The following is a 13,582-nucleotide window of genomic DNA, read 5'->3' as shown; positions in this document are numbered from 1 at the left end:
TCTGAGTCGTCTCGTAGGGAACCCAGGGGCTCCCGCCCGTGAGGCCTTGGATGCCGAGCGACCCCCGTCCCCAGGCGGCCCCAGAGTGGCCCGGTCACGGAAGCCCACCACCCTGCATGAGCTGGTGAATGCCCCGCGGGCCGGTGATCTCAGCCACGGACGGGCCGGAGAAGAGCCCAGTGGGCAGCTCGCACTCACACCTGCCGGCGCCACCTGGCGCCAGGACCGCAGTTGGCTGCGCCGGTCGGTGGGAGCCAGACTGTTAAGCTACGGAAAACAGTCGCGCGGGTGGTTGCGAGTCCACAGTCCCTCGTGGGTCCAAGAACAAGCGGCAGGAGGCCGCCCCAGCCTGCCGCGGGCCGCCAGGGGGCACACCGGCCTTCGGGCGCTCGGGTTCCCGGACTTCAGGCTCTGTGACCCCCCCAGGGCACGGAGGCCTCACTACCCGCCTGGGCCCACCCTGCACCCCCCAGGGCACCCCAGGGCACTGAGGCCTCACTCCCAGGCCCGCCAACCCCGCGCTTTCGGAAAAGGAGCTGGCTTTCTCTTACCGCCGAGGGCCCTCCGCGGGCGCCGTGGAGCTCACGTTCCTGCAGGTGGAGCCGGTGTTGCAGAGCAGGGCCTGCATGAAGGGGAGGACGCCGCGGCTGGGCAGGTCCCGGGCTTGCAGAAAACCTGAGTGGAGCAAGGAAGAAGCGCGTCCCTGTAACTGGGGGTGGACGCGGATGCCTCCCCGGTCAGAAGGGAAGTGTCTGAGATGCTGTTATTATAGCATCAACCCGTGATTCACTTGCCGTCTAGGGGCGCCCCGGGGCTCAGTCGGTGAAGCCTCTGCCCTGGACTCAGGTCGTGATCCAGGGTCCTGGGGTCCAGTCCCCACTCAGCAGGGAGCCTACTTCGCCCTCTGCCCCTCCCCCATCTGGCTCCTGCTCTCTCTCTGATAAATAAGCACCATCTTTAGTAAATAAATGAATAATAAATAAAAGTCTGAGTACTCAAAGACACCTTGCCCCCAGGCAACCTGGAAACTGCGGATCTAACAGGAGGCAGCTGGTAAAGCCTTGGCGGAGGGCCCTTCCCAGGAATCTGGTTTGTTCTGGGAAATGATCGCACTCCCCGAGGCGCGGAGACCCCCATGCCCGCGGTCCTTTCCGCACAATGCTCTGCACGCAGAAGACAGTCACCTAACGTTGGATCGTGAATCAATGACTGAATGAACAAGCAAATGACAGGAAGAAAGAAAGAACAAAAGAACGGAAGAAAAGATGAGCCAGCGGGCTTGTAAGCTAGAGAGGCCAACAGGGTTCTGAGCTAACACAAGGCCCAGGGCGCTGGGGAGGAGACCAGACACAGCTCTGGGGTCGTGGCCAGCTAGTAAGAAAAGGCGTGTTTGCCTAACGTGCTCTGTGCCACCAACCCCCGGGACGTGGCAGGGGTGCCGGCCACCACAAGGGGCCGTCAGCGGGCAGAGATGGAGGACTCCAGTCCTGGCATGGGGAGAGCGGGAAGGGTGAGGACGGGGAACAGATATGTGTGCATCATCTGTCTCTTCTTTTAAGATTTTATTTATGTATCTGAGAGAGAGCGAGAGCAAGAGAGATCACAGAGGCAGAGGGAGAGGGAGACCCGGACTTGCCGTTGAGAGGAAAGCCCGACCCCAGGACCCTGAGATCATGGCCTGAGCCAAAGGCAGACACTTAAGCGACTGCACCCCCGGGCGCCCCGCGTTGGTCATCTCTTGTGTGCCAAGCCCCGCGCTGGCCACACGCTCACTACTGGCTTTCTCACTGAGTTCTTGGGCCGTTCTTGAGGCAGGTAAAGTCACCTGTCGTTACAGAGACTCACAAAGGCAAGGTCGCTGGCCCAAGCCTACACAGCCGGCGAGTGCACACAGATTCACAGTGTGGTCTCCGGGCCCCTCTGAGGCTCTCCTCCCCACCAGTGCTCTTCTGCATCAACGTGTGAGAAGCGCTGCCAGGCCTCCCCTCGCCACTTCTTTGCTGGGACCAGGCTCCCGATACAGAGCGAGGGCGGATGAACCCTCGAGGACCAGGTGTAGGCTTTTACGTAAGGACCCACAGGCCGCTCTTCCCAGCTGCGAGGACTGAACTAGCACCACTAGTACTTTCAATGTTTTGTTATTTACAACGAGACCACTCAAGGACATTTTGCCACTAGTGACTTGGGCCTTCATGCTGTACGGTCGGTCTATGGCTCCTCTGTGCCCTTAGGAGGTGACCATCCTCGGCATCATACAAACCTCCTATGGATCTGACCTGTGTACTCCACCTGCCACGTCCCTGCTTTTTTTTTTTTTAATTTTTTTTATTTATTTATGATAGTCACACAGAGAGAGACAGAGAGGCAGAGTCACAGGCAGAGGGAGAAGCAGGCTCCATGCACCGGGAGCCCGACGTGGGACTCGATCCCAGGTCTCCAGGATTGCGCCCTGGGCCAAAGGCAGGCGCCAAACCGCTGCACCACCCAGGGATCCCCACGTCCCTGCTTCTTAGTTGTAAGGAATCCCATTTAGTTTCACTTCTCCCCAAGCTGCTTGCCCTGCCCAGATCATTCCTCTTCTGCACACCTTAGTCCAGCAAAGGATCACATGCCAATTCCCCAGGAGCCTTCTCCTCTGTGCTTACATGGCCCCTCTGCAGAAGCCCATTGTGACATTTTGCCACTGTGTTGTATTAGTCTGGCCTGATGGCAAGCTCTTTATAAGGAAACAGAAAATACCTTGTCTCCTACTCTATCTTCAGCAAGGACTTGGACAAGCAGGCCCTCAATACATATTTGCCAAATGAGTAAATGAATGAATTTTGTTGGATAGTGACGTGCTATTTTAGATAAAGCCCATCCCTTAATAGTCCTTTATTCATTAACATTTTCAGAATTAGCCACATTATCCATATTTCAAGTGGCATAAATCCAGTAGATAGAAAATAGGCCACCATTTCATAAGCAGCAACGCTGCTAAGATTTCAAACCAGATAAACACAAGGGTCTTTCTGATAAAGCCCTTGGAGCAGAAGTTAATCAGTAATGGGTTATCAGTGCATCACCACCATCATCGCCATCATCACCATCACCATCATCAACACCATCATCATCACCCTCACCATTATCACCATCATCATCACCATCATCACCACCATCATCACCACCATCATCACCATCATCACCACCATCATCATCACCATTATCACCACCATCATCATCACCACCATCACCATCACCACCATCATCACCACTATCATCACCATTATCACCACCATCATCATCACCACCATCACCATCACCATCATCACCATCACCATCATCATCACCACCATCAACACCACCATCATCACCATTATCACCACCATCATCATCACCACCATCACCATCATCACCATCACCACCATCATCACCACCATCATCACCACCATCATCATCACCCCCATCATCACCACCATCATCACCACCATCATCACCATCATCACCACATTATCATCACCATCATCTCCAACATCTTCATCATCACTATCACCAGTATCACCACCACCACCTTCCCCACCACCATAACCACGATTGCCACCAGTATCATGTGGCAAACTGTGAAATGTACCTGCCACTTTTATTTTTAATACTCTTTATATATGTATAATCTCACATAAACCTATGCCCAAAGAGGCAGTTTAGAGGAATTAATCTATCTGCTAGATGGAGCAGACATGTGTGAACCTCATTCTTAAGAGAAAAAAACATAAACTAATGCTTACTAGCACATACTCCAGAAATATAGCTATTGTGATATTACAATAAATATTCATTCACTCCACACAGAGTTCTGGATCTATAAAGAACAGAGGAAAGAGAGCTGCACTTTTTTCTCCAGAGGGCTGTATTTCAACAAGTATAGCAAAAGTGACACTTACAATTGTCTCTGTGTCTGGGAGGTTCTTGAAAGCGAAGCACTGTCAGAATCATGAACAGGATGCATGGCCAAAAGAATTCAGCAAGAGATAGGACCTGGAGAAGATGTCCAAAAAAAAAAAAAAATAGAAATTGAATAAACTGCAAAGTACGATGGTATCCCCCTCTCCTGAAGGATGGTACACTGGCCAGGTCAGGCCTCCTTTAAAGGAATTCCTTATAAAAAATAAAAAAAAATAAAAAGGAACTCCTTGTCATTCCTACTGTGCATCTCTGAAAACACTCATTTGGGACAGGGACCCACAGAAAAGGCCCAGTTCATTCATCACTACATCCAGACCCACGACTGTCAGCTCCTCATACTTCCCCCCCAAAAGGCAGGTCTTCTACTTCTTTCCTTTTTCTCCACATTCTTATTTATGGTAGACTTCATGACGTTAAAGAAATTAAATAAATAACTTCATTCATATTTCTCCTATTCCAACAAGTTAACTATTTTTCTTTTTATTTATTTATTTGTTTGTTTGTTTGTTTCTTTTAAGTGGGCTCCACGCTGGGCCCAACATGAGGCTTGACTCACAACCCTGAGATCAAGACCTGAGCTAAGAGTCAGATGCCCAACTGACTGAGCCACTGAAGTGCCCAATATTTTTCTAATTTCTTTAATATTACTGCCTTTTCCATCCAAATAGACATTTTCCCAGAGAGAGCAGTAGCACACACACACTCACCTCTTTTTATGAGTATTTTCTCTCTTTTTTCTTTAAGATTCTTATTCATTTATTTATTTGAGAGAGAGAGAGAGCCCAAGCAGAGGGAGGAGAAGAGGGAGAGGGAGAAGCAGACTTTCTGCTGAGCACAAAGCCCATCTCAGGGCTCCATCTAATACCCTAAGATCATGACCTGAGCTGAAATCAAGAGTCAGAAGCTCAACCTACTTAGCCACCCAGATGCCCCTTATGAGTATTTTCTGCTGTTGCTGCACGAGGTTCATAACTAGCATCTTACTGATGGCATTATGCTCTTACCTAATGGGTATACCATAATTCACATTCTTCCATCAACAAATATTTTTTGCATAGAAACAATTTTTCTTTTGAAAAAATAAAAATCCTCCTTAAGATTGGAACAAATTCAAAAAAAAAAGATTGAAACAAATTTCTAAAATTCAGATTATTGGAGTCAAATTTCTTCACGCAGAAAAAAAAGGGGTACAGATAAGGATTGCAATAATTTGCATGGTCTTGAATTTTCAAAGTAAAAAAAAAAAGGAACTACCATTGATACATGGAATTTAATTATCTAAGAAGGAGATACCCAAGGTAGAGTTCAGTGAAAAACTAATTAAGAGAAAATCTTCAATTATCACCAGTTTATTCTTATTGTCATCATTCTTCCCTTGATTTTTATGTTAGATAATGTTCTCCTGTAGACTTCCATTCATCACACAAATACAAAACTTTATAACCAGACACAAAACAGGCTAGGCATTCAATAATGCGTGAAGAAAAACCTAAATCGGCAGATTAGGAAGAGAAGGATACTCAGTCTAACACTTAAGAAGGTTATTTCAGATGCCAAGTTACTATGCTTTGAACCAAAACAAACGTCTAATCTCTTCAATTCCTTTGCTCTTTGAACTGCCTGTCCCTGATCTTCCCTGTAATGAAACAGCATCTAAATGCATTAGGTGGGGTGCATGTGGCTGGGAGCCATAAAGGTGAAACACTAGTGGAAAGGTTCCCACCCCTACTGTAATTAAAGAAGATAAGAAATCGCCACCTTTGAAATAGTTCATGAGATAATATTGTTTGTGCCAGAAAGTGCTTCATTATGAAAAGTTCCTGACCAATTACTGAGCCCAGTATCATACATCCTGATAACGGGGAGGGTGTCTGCAGGAGGCCACCACCTGACTCAAAGGATGGTAATTAAACCAGAAGGAGAGGTCAAGAACGCTCAGACGACCACAGACCGTTCCGGTCACCTTCTCTGCAACAAATAATCATTTCCTGAAGAATGGGAGTAGAGGGGTGGTGGGGGAGGATTCCCTAATTAACTCTGGCTGAATACAAATGCACAAGACAGAACACGTGCCTCAAATGCAACAATGACTTGACATCATTAAGAAGAATAAGTACATAATTTTTTGATTTAAAAATTTTAAACAACATGTGATAGCCATTTTTTAAGACAGAGAGGTATAAAGAAAACAAAATGGTTTATAGACCTAGATTCATACAACAACTTTTGACATTATAAATAATTACATATTTGCATGGTTAGCAAATGTTAAAAGTACAGAAAGAATATAACCACTCTCCCAAAGGATAAATTATCTGAACAGTTTCCTGAATTCATTTTTAAAAAACATATATAAGCAAGGCACCCAGGTGGTTGTCGGTTCAGTGTCCGACTCTTGGTTTGGGCTCCAGTGGTGACCTCAGGGTTGTGAGATCGAGCAGGGTCGGGCTCCACGCTCAGTGCAGAGACTGCTTGGGACACTCTCCCTCTTCTTGTATCCCTCCTCCCTGAATACACAGTCTCTCTAAAATAAATAAATAAATCTTTTGGAAAAAAAAACATAAATAAGCATAACTAATGGTTTTGGAAAGAATCTTTCATATCAGCACTTATAGATCTACCTCACCGTTTTTAAAGAGCACCTGATAATCTACTGTAGAATTTAATTTATTCAACCAGTCACCAATGGAAACTTGGAAGGTTTTCTGTTTGGGGCCATCGCTCTCATGAGTTCTCTGCACGTGTTTGGCTGCCTTTGGTAAGAATATTCATGGAGTACCACTGCCAAGTGAGATAACCAAGTAAAAGTTTTGATTTTTTTTAAAGATTTGTTTATTTATGATAGAGAGAGAGAGGCAGAGACACAGGAGGAGGGAGAAGCAGGCTCCATGCAGGGACCCTGACATGGGACTCGATCCCGGGCCTCCAGGATCCACATCCTGGGCCAAAGGCAGGTGCTAAACCACTGAGCCACCCAGGGATCCCCGTGTTTGATTTTTAATTTGGATAAACACAACCAGCAGGCCCTCCGTAAAAGCTAAGCCAGTCATCCTTCCCTCCAACCACCCTCACTGGCAACCAAGATTAACAAACTTAAATTTCTGTCCATGTTTTCTCAAAGTGATATGCAAAAAGAATTTTTCTTTAATTCTTAACGTCAAGTATTTTTCATAGGCTAGTATATAATAACTCCTGGTGCATTAACTCCTTATTCCCCGTGTCCATGTTTCTATTACATGTATAATATACACAAAAGTTACAGTCAGACGCTAAACGGGCTGTTTGTGCTCACTAATGCACAAACATCATTCTACATCCATCCAGCAGGTTAAAACTCAAGGATACTTGGTCTAACAGTGAAGAAGCAGTCTTACTATCCCAGAACCCACTCGATGCATTTTTTTCCTGTCTGCTTTTTTTTTTTTTTTCTAAACTGGTCTGTACATCATTGCTTCCAATTTTCTTTTTTCTTTCTTCTATTTTTTTTTTTTTTAATTAAAGGACTCCTTAACTGGTCCTTTGTTGGCTTAAAGTATTACAAATATTTTCTCCAGTGTCTTATTTGCCTTTTTATTGTCAAAATCTCTGATGTACCCAATGTACCAAACTTTTTCTTTCTAGCATCTGGATTATTTTCTTCCTGCACATAGAGACCACCATCATTTAAGGGGCCTTGTCACGGCCAAATTAAAATAGTCAGTGGCAGCTGTGAAGCTACAAGTACTTACCTGTCCAGTCCTTAAATCAATGGAAAATCTCCAATAGAAAGGGAGACAGAACATGAAGACTCCTAACTCTGGGAAATGAACTAGGGGTGGTGGAAGGGGAGGAGGGCGGGGGGTGGGGGTGATTGTGTGACGGGCACTGAGGGGGACACTTGATGGGATGAGCACTGGGTGTTATTCTGTATGTTGGCAAATTGAACACCAATAAAAAATAAATTTATTATAAAAAAAAGAAAAAGAAAATCTCCAATAACAAATGGAAATAGCAGTGTCAAAAAGAACAGGACTCTATATGGTATAATTGGGAAGTTTCTTGGAGATCTTGAAATAAAAGAGAACCTCAGTTAAACTTTAAAAAACTGTATCTTGGGTCCTTACAAGCCAATCACCAGCTGCTCTGAAAAGCACAGGTAGGAAAAAAAAAATCTTCTATTGTTCCGACTTGGAAATAACTCTCTCTGGTCGGCAGAGAAGTATCGAAACACCCAGTTCTGCTGTGTCACTGCCCATTGTGAGCGAGTGAATCACCTCCTTTCACCAGATTGTTTCCCTGGAGGCACGCAGAGGCGGCGCTCTTTGTCCTCACATTTTTGGATCATGCTTTCCTTCTCACGCGTCCTCACTATCTTGTAATCTTGCTTGACATTTCTAATCCCATCGCTGCTAAATGGGAACGCTTCCCTCTGTGGCCCACAGCTCAGGCCCACCAGGAGATGGCAAAAGTGCCCAGCTCCACTTCCCAGCTTCCGCATCCCACAGTGGCCATGGCCGTGACTCCTACGGACCCCCTTAAAAACCAGCTGAGAGGCAGCTGCATTTGCCAAGACCTTAATACTACATACGCGGAAACATGCATGTGAAATATTGAAACTTCCTCACAGATTTTTTTCTTCTCCCAGACAAAATGAAAAGAGAAAAAGAAAAGAAGGTAAGGGGGAAAATAGACAACTTCTCTTTCAAGAATGCAAAAATGCCAAGAAACGGGTCTCTAGAGCAGATCAAGCAAGACTAGTTCAGTCCTGACCCCACCCAGGACCTCCAAAGCTGTAATGCTGCAGCCTGAAGTCCCAGGACCCTCCCCAACATCTGCACCTGCAGGGTGAGCACCCCAAAGGCCTTGCCTCTCTCCTTCCAGCAAGAGGCAGGGAAATGCAGCTGCAAACAATAAATGAAACACAGAGACGTGAACAATGAGCCTGATTCTGTTGGAGATTTCAGGGTTGCACATATTCAGGTGGAAAGAATCCAGAGTTGAAGAACAGTTTCCCCAACTGGATGCAGTGAATATGGTATAAAACACTGGACAAAATTCCAAAGCAGAGCCCAGAGCCCCACTGGTGTAATAACATCTGCAACTCATCTCACTGGTGGGTAAGCCCCCGACTCATCTCCATTCTCATCAAACCATCCCTCCTGCGTAGAAAATCTGCATATACAGGGTGTGCTCAGAGATGGCACTAGAGTTTGGAGGAGAAATCAGCCTAGTCTCAGATTTATCAAAAAGAGAGTCGAGATCAAATAAAACACCCAGCTGAACCCTCAAGAATGAATCAGATTAAAAGAAAGAGCAGAACAGCTGTCTGAACATTCTGGATGGGAAGAAACAAATAAGCAAACCAAAGTCATAAAGCATGGCTGGAAAGTAAACAACACAAAGAAAATGAGGAATTTCTTTACAACTGTTTCAGAAAGAAAAACAATAAAAACATTCAAAAAACAAGAGCTCCAAAAAAAAAAAAAGAATGAAAATGAAAAGAGAGGTTGCAGATCTAAGAAATACATAATGACAGAACCATCACTGCTGAATTCCAAACCATTTAGAAACCACACAAAGAGAAGAGATGACAGTTAAATTTTGATTTCTGCATTACAGAAACAGTTTGTGATAACAACAGTGATTTTCTTTAAAACACTTTTTTTTTTAATTTTATTTATTTATTCATGAGAGACACAGAGAGAGAAGCAGAGACCCAGGCAGAGGGAGAAGCAGGCTCCATGCAGAGAGCCCGCCGTGAGACTCAATCCCAGGACTCCAGGATCACGCCCTGGGCTGAAGGCGGGCGCTGAACCGCTGAGCCACCCAGGGATCCCTCTTTAAAACATTTTTTTTTCTTTAAAACATTTTTAAAGGGGCACCTGAGTGGGTCAGTTGGGGAAGCGTCTGCCTTGGGCTCCGGTCATGATCTGGGGCCCTGGCAAGAGCCCTGCTTTAGGCTCCCTGCTCAGTGGGGAACCTGCTAATCTCTCTCCACCACCTCTGCTCATGACCTCTCTATCTCTCTCTCTTTCTCAAATAAATACATGAGATCTTTAAAAAAAGTTTTTTTTAATATGATAACCAACCAAAACGGCCCTTAAAGAAAACCGACATACATATATTCTCAATCATAAGAAAACACAGATCATTTATTAACCATGAATCCCAAGGGGGAAATATCTTGATGATGAAGTTCAGCCAATATAAAAATGGGACAAATTTTAAAATCCAGCAATGTCCCTTCGGCTTCCAGTATCACACCAAGTAGAAAAAACAGGACCCCTGTCATGAGCACATGGTTTTTGTTGCATGCTGGTCGTCCAGAAAGTAATCTCCAGAGCGCTGCGATTAAGAGAGGGACAAAAAAATTAATCAAAGAGAAGACAGAGGTCATAAATTGAATCTTTAAGTATGAGATTTAGTTATAGAAGAGAGTCCCCCCCCCCCAAAGGGAAATGAAGAGGCTACAGGCAAGGCAGTATTCAAATAACAAATGTCTGAGAATTTTCCAGAACATACAAAAGACACAAATTCATTGATAAAGGAAATATAACATTTACCAGGAAACCAAATCTACTTTATTTCTTTTTCTTTTTTAAAAAAGATTTTAAAAATTTAGTCATGAGAGACAGAGAGAGAGGCAGAGACACAGGCAGAGGGAGAAGCAGGCTCCATGCAGGGAGCCCGACGTGGGACTCCATCCCAAGACCCCGGGATCACGCCCTGGGCCGAAGGTAGATGCTCAATCCCTGAGCCACCCAGGGGTCCCCCAAATCCACTTTCAAAACCTCAGCATAACTAAATCCAAGAAAAGATTTCAACAGCAATTCAAGAAATAAAGCCACACTATATCAAAAGAATAGACTTGCCAAGGACTTATCAATAGCAAGAAACCAGAAGATAATTAAATATCTATAGATTGCTTGGAGAAATTCGGTCCATCTAGAATTGAATATCCAGAAAAATGATCTCTCATGAATGACAGTAAAAGAAAACTTTCAGTGAATTAGAAACCAAAGTTACCCAACTGGAGACCAATGCTAAAGAAATTTGCAAACAATAGGCTTAAGTTTCAATAAATGCTCGGATTAAACTCACTGTTTGAAAGACAAGAATATTCAGGCTTGATTTAAGAAAACTTTATGTTACTTGGAACAGATAAAATTAAAATATAAGGACACAGACTGGTTGAAGTAAAGAGATGAAAAAGAGGGTGTCTGCTTGGTTCACTAGGAAGAGCATTGACTCTTGATTGCAGGGTTGTGAGTTTGAGCCTCACGTTGGGTGTGGAACCTACTTTTAAAAAATAAATTAAAATTAATTAATTAATTAATTTTAAAAACCAAAGATTTATTTTTTAAAAAGAGATGAAAAAGACATACAAGGTAAATATTAAAGTTAGCTGGTTTGAAATCAGACAAGAGGATTTAAGACATTTTTAGTTATAGAAAAGATCACTACGTAATAACAGAAGTTATAGGATAGGAAGATGCAATAATTGTATGCATTTATAAACCTATTAAATATCCTCAAGAAATATAAAACAAGGGATAGAAATGCAGAAGGAGACCTTTAGCAGCACCTTGGCTGGCTCAGTTGGTAGAGCAAGAAACTCTTAATCTCAGGGTCATGAGTTCAAGCCCCATGTTTGGTGTAGAGATTACTTTAAAATAAAATCTTAAGAAAAAAAGAAAAGAAATTACAAATTTACTTTCATAGGAGAAAGTTCAATACTTGTCTCACAATAATTCCCTACACCAGCAAAAATCACCTAGAAAATTTTTTTTTTTTTTTAAGTAAGATGCCACTAATATTATGAATAAAAGTATTAAGGACCTCGGGAACAAAAATCTAACCAAAATACATGCAATTATTTGATGAATAAAATCATGAACTTTATTGAAAGACACCAGAGAGAAACTAAATAAATGAACAGATGAACATTCTCAATGCATAAGAAACTTCAGTATCAGAAAGCTGTTAATTCTGCCCAAACTAATCTATGCCTTCCATGCAATTCCAGTGGGATTCCAACAGATTTTTGCTTGTTGTATTTTGATTTTGCTGATACCAATTTTAATGAACTGGTTCTAGAACGAATCTGGGAGAATGAAGGTCAATATTCAAGACAATTTTCACCAACAGGTTGAAAGGATTTGTCCTCCCACATATCAAGACTTCCTATAAAATGGTGGGAGGACTGTGTGCTATTAGCTCAATGTGCAGAGCCTAACCCGAAGAAAGGCAGATGGAGCCAGGAACAGAAGTCGGCATGTCGGGAATGTCATATGGGAAAAAGGTGGCCAGTGGACCAATGGGAGAAAAACTTCCTAGAACACGTGCCAGGTCATTGGTGATCTGTTGAGTGGGGGAGTGGGGGAGGGAGGGATTCAGTCCTGAGCTCTCATCCTAGAAAAAATTGAGAAAAAGAAGCTAAAATGTTAACAAGAACACATAGAGCGCGTCTTGTCTGTCTTAAGAAGAAAGAAAAAAGTATGAACAACAAAGGAAAATTAAAGCCATATTAAAATTAAAATCTCTGTTCCTCAGAAATCTATTTTTTAATAATAAATTTATTTTTTATTAGAGAAATCTATTTTTTTAAGATTTTATTTTTAAGTCATCTCCACACCCCACGTGGGAATTGAACTCACGACCACGAGGTCAAGAGTTCCATGCTCTACCAACTGAGCCAGCCAGGCACCCCCAGAAAAGCTATTTTTTTAAAGATTCTATTTATGTATTCATAAAAGACAGAAAGAGAGGGAGAGAGGGGGACAGAAGCAGAAGAACCCTGATTAGGGACTCGATCCCAAGGCCCTGAGATCACCGACCTCAGCCAAAGGCAGACGCTTCACCGCCTGAGCCCCCCAGGTGCCCCAGAAAAGCTACTTTATAAAGTGAGACAAGGCGCAGAAGTGAAGAATCTGCCTCAGCATATATAACTGACATCGTATCCAGAAGAATATTTACACGTTCCTACAAATCAACGCGAAGGACAATTATCCAGTAGAAAACACTCAAAGGACCCGAGCCGACGGGAGCGAATTACGAACACCTTGCGGAAGCTCGATGTGGGCAGACCTGAGGGAGGTACAAGTCCAACGCCAACAAGACCCCATTTTACAGCCTGTAGTTTGGGAAAAACTAAACAATCTGACACCACCAAGTGTCGGTGGGAACTTTAGAAAACAACCTGATGACATTAATATATCTGAAGACGAACAAATTCTATGACCACACACTTCGACAACCATATAATAAGTTGAACCATATTAGTTTATCTATATGACATAGGTTTGAGCCTATAAAGAAGGTGCAGGGCGTCTGGGTGGCTCAGTCCGTTGAGCATCTGACTCTTGTTTCAGCTCAGGTCAGACCTCAGGGTCCCGGGACGGAGGCCCCGGCGAGCGTTAGGCTCAGCACCAAGTCCGCTTGTCCCTCACCCTCTGCTCCTGCCCCCGCTCGTGCTCTCGCCCTCTCTCTCAAATAAATAGATAAATAAAATATTTTTTTAAATAAATTTAAATTTAAAAGGTTCAAGCTAACAGTTTTTTTAAAAAAAGATTTTATTTATTCGTGAGAGACACAGAGAGGCAGAGACACAGGCAGAGGGAGAAGCAGGCTCCCTGCAGGGAGCCCGATGTAGGTGGGACTC

General features: G+C 43.9%; 1 protein-coding gene across 1 annotated transcript in view; it reads right to left on the bottom strand.

Moving 5' to 3' along the window:
* Positions 1-13,582, bottom strand: part of ABCA13 (ATP binding cassette subfamily A member 13) — a 265,035-nt gene that overhangs the window by 203,324 nt on the left and 48,129 nt on the right. The window contains exons 11-12 of the mRNA XM_055301220.1: positions 3,921-4,014; positions 552-675 (exon numbers count right to left, since the gene is read on the bottom strand). Of these exons, the coding sequence (XP_055157195.1) occupies positions 552-675; positions 3,921-4,014 (218 nt within the window). The remainder of the gene's footprint in view (positions 1-551; positions 676-3,920; positions 4,015-13,582) is intronic.

The sequence above is a fragment of the Nyctereutes procyonoides genome, unplaced genomic scaffold (genome assembly GCF_905146905.1).
Source record: "Nyctereutes procyonoides isolate TBG_1078 unplaced genomic scaffold, NYPRO_anot_genome, whole genome shotgun sequence".
NCBI lineage: Eukaryota > Metazoa > Chordata > Mammalia > Carnivora > Canidae > Nyctereutes > Nyctereutes procyonoides.
Note: the sequence above shows the minus strand (reverse complement) of the source record. Positions and strands in the feature narration are given on the sequence as shown.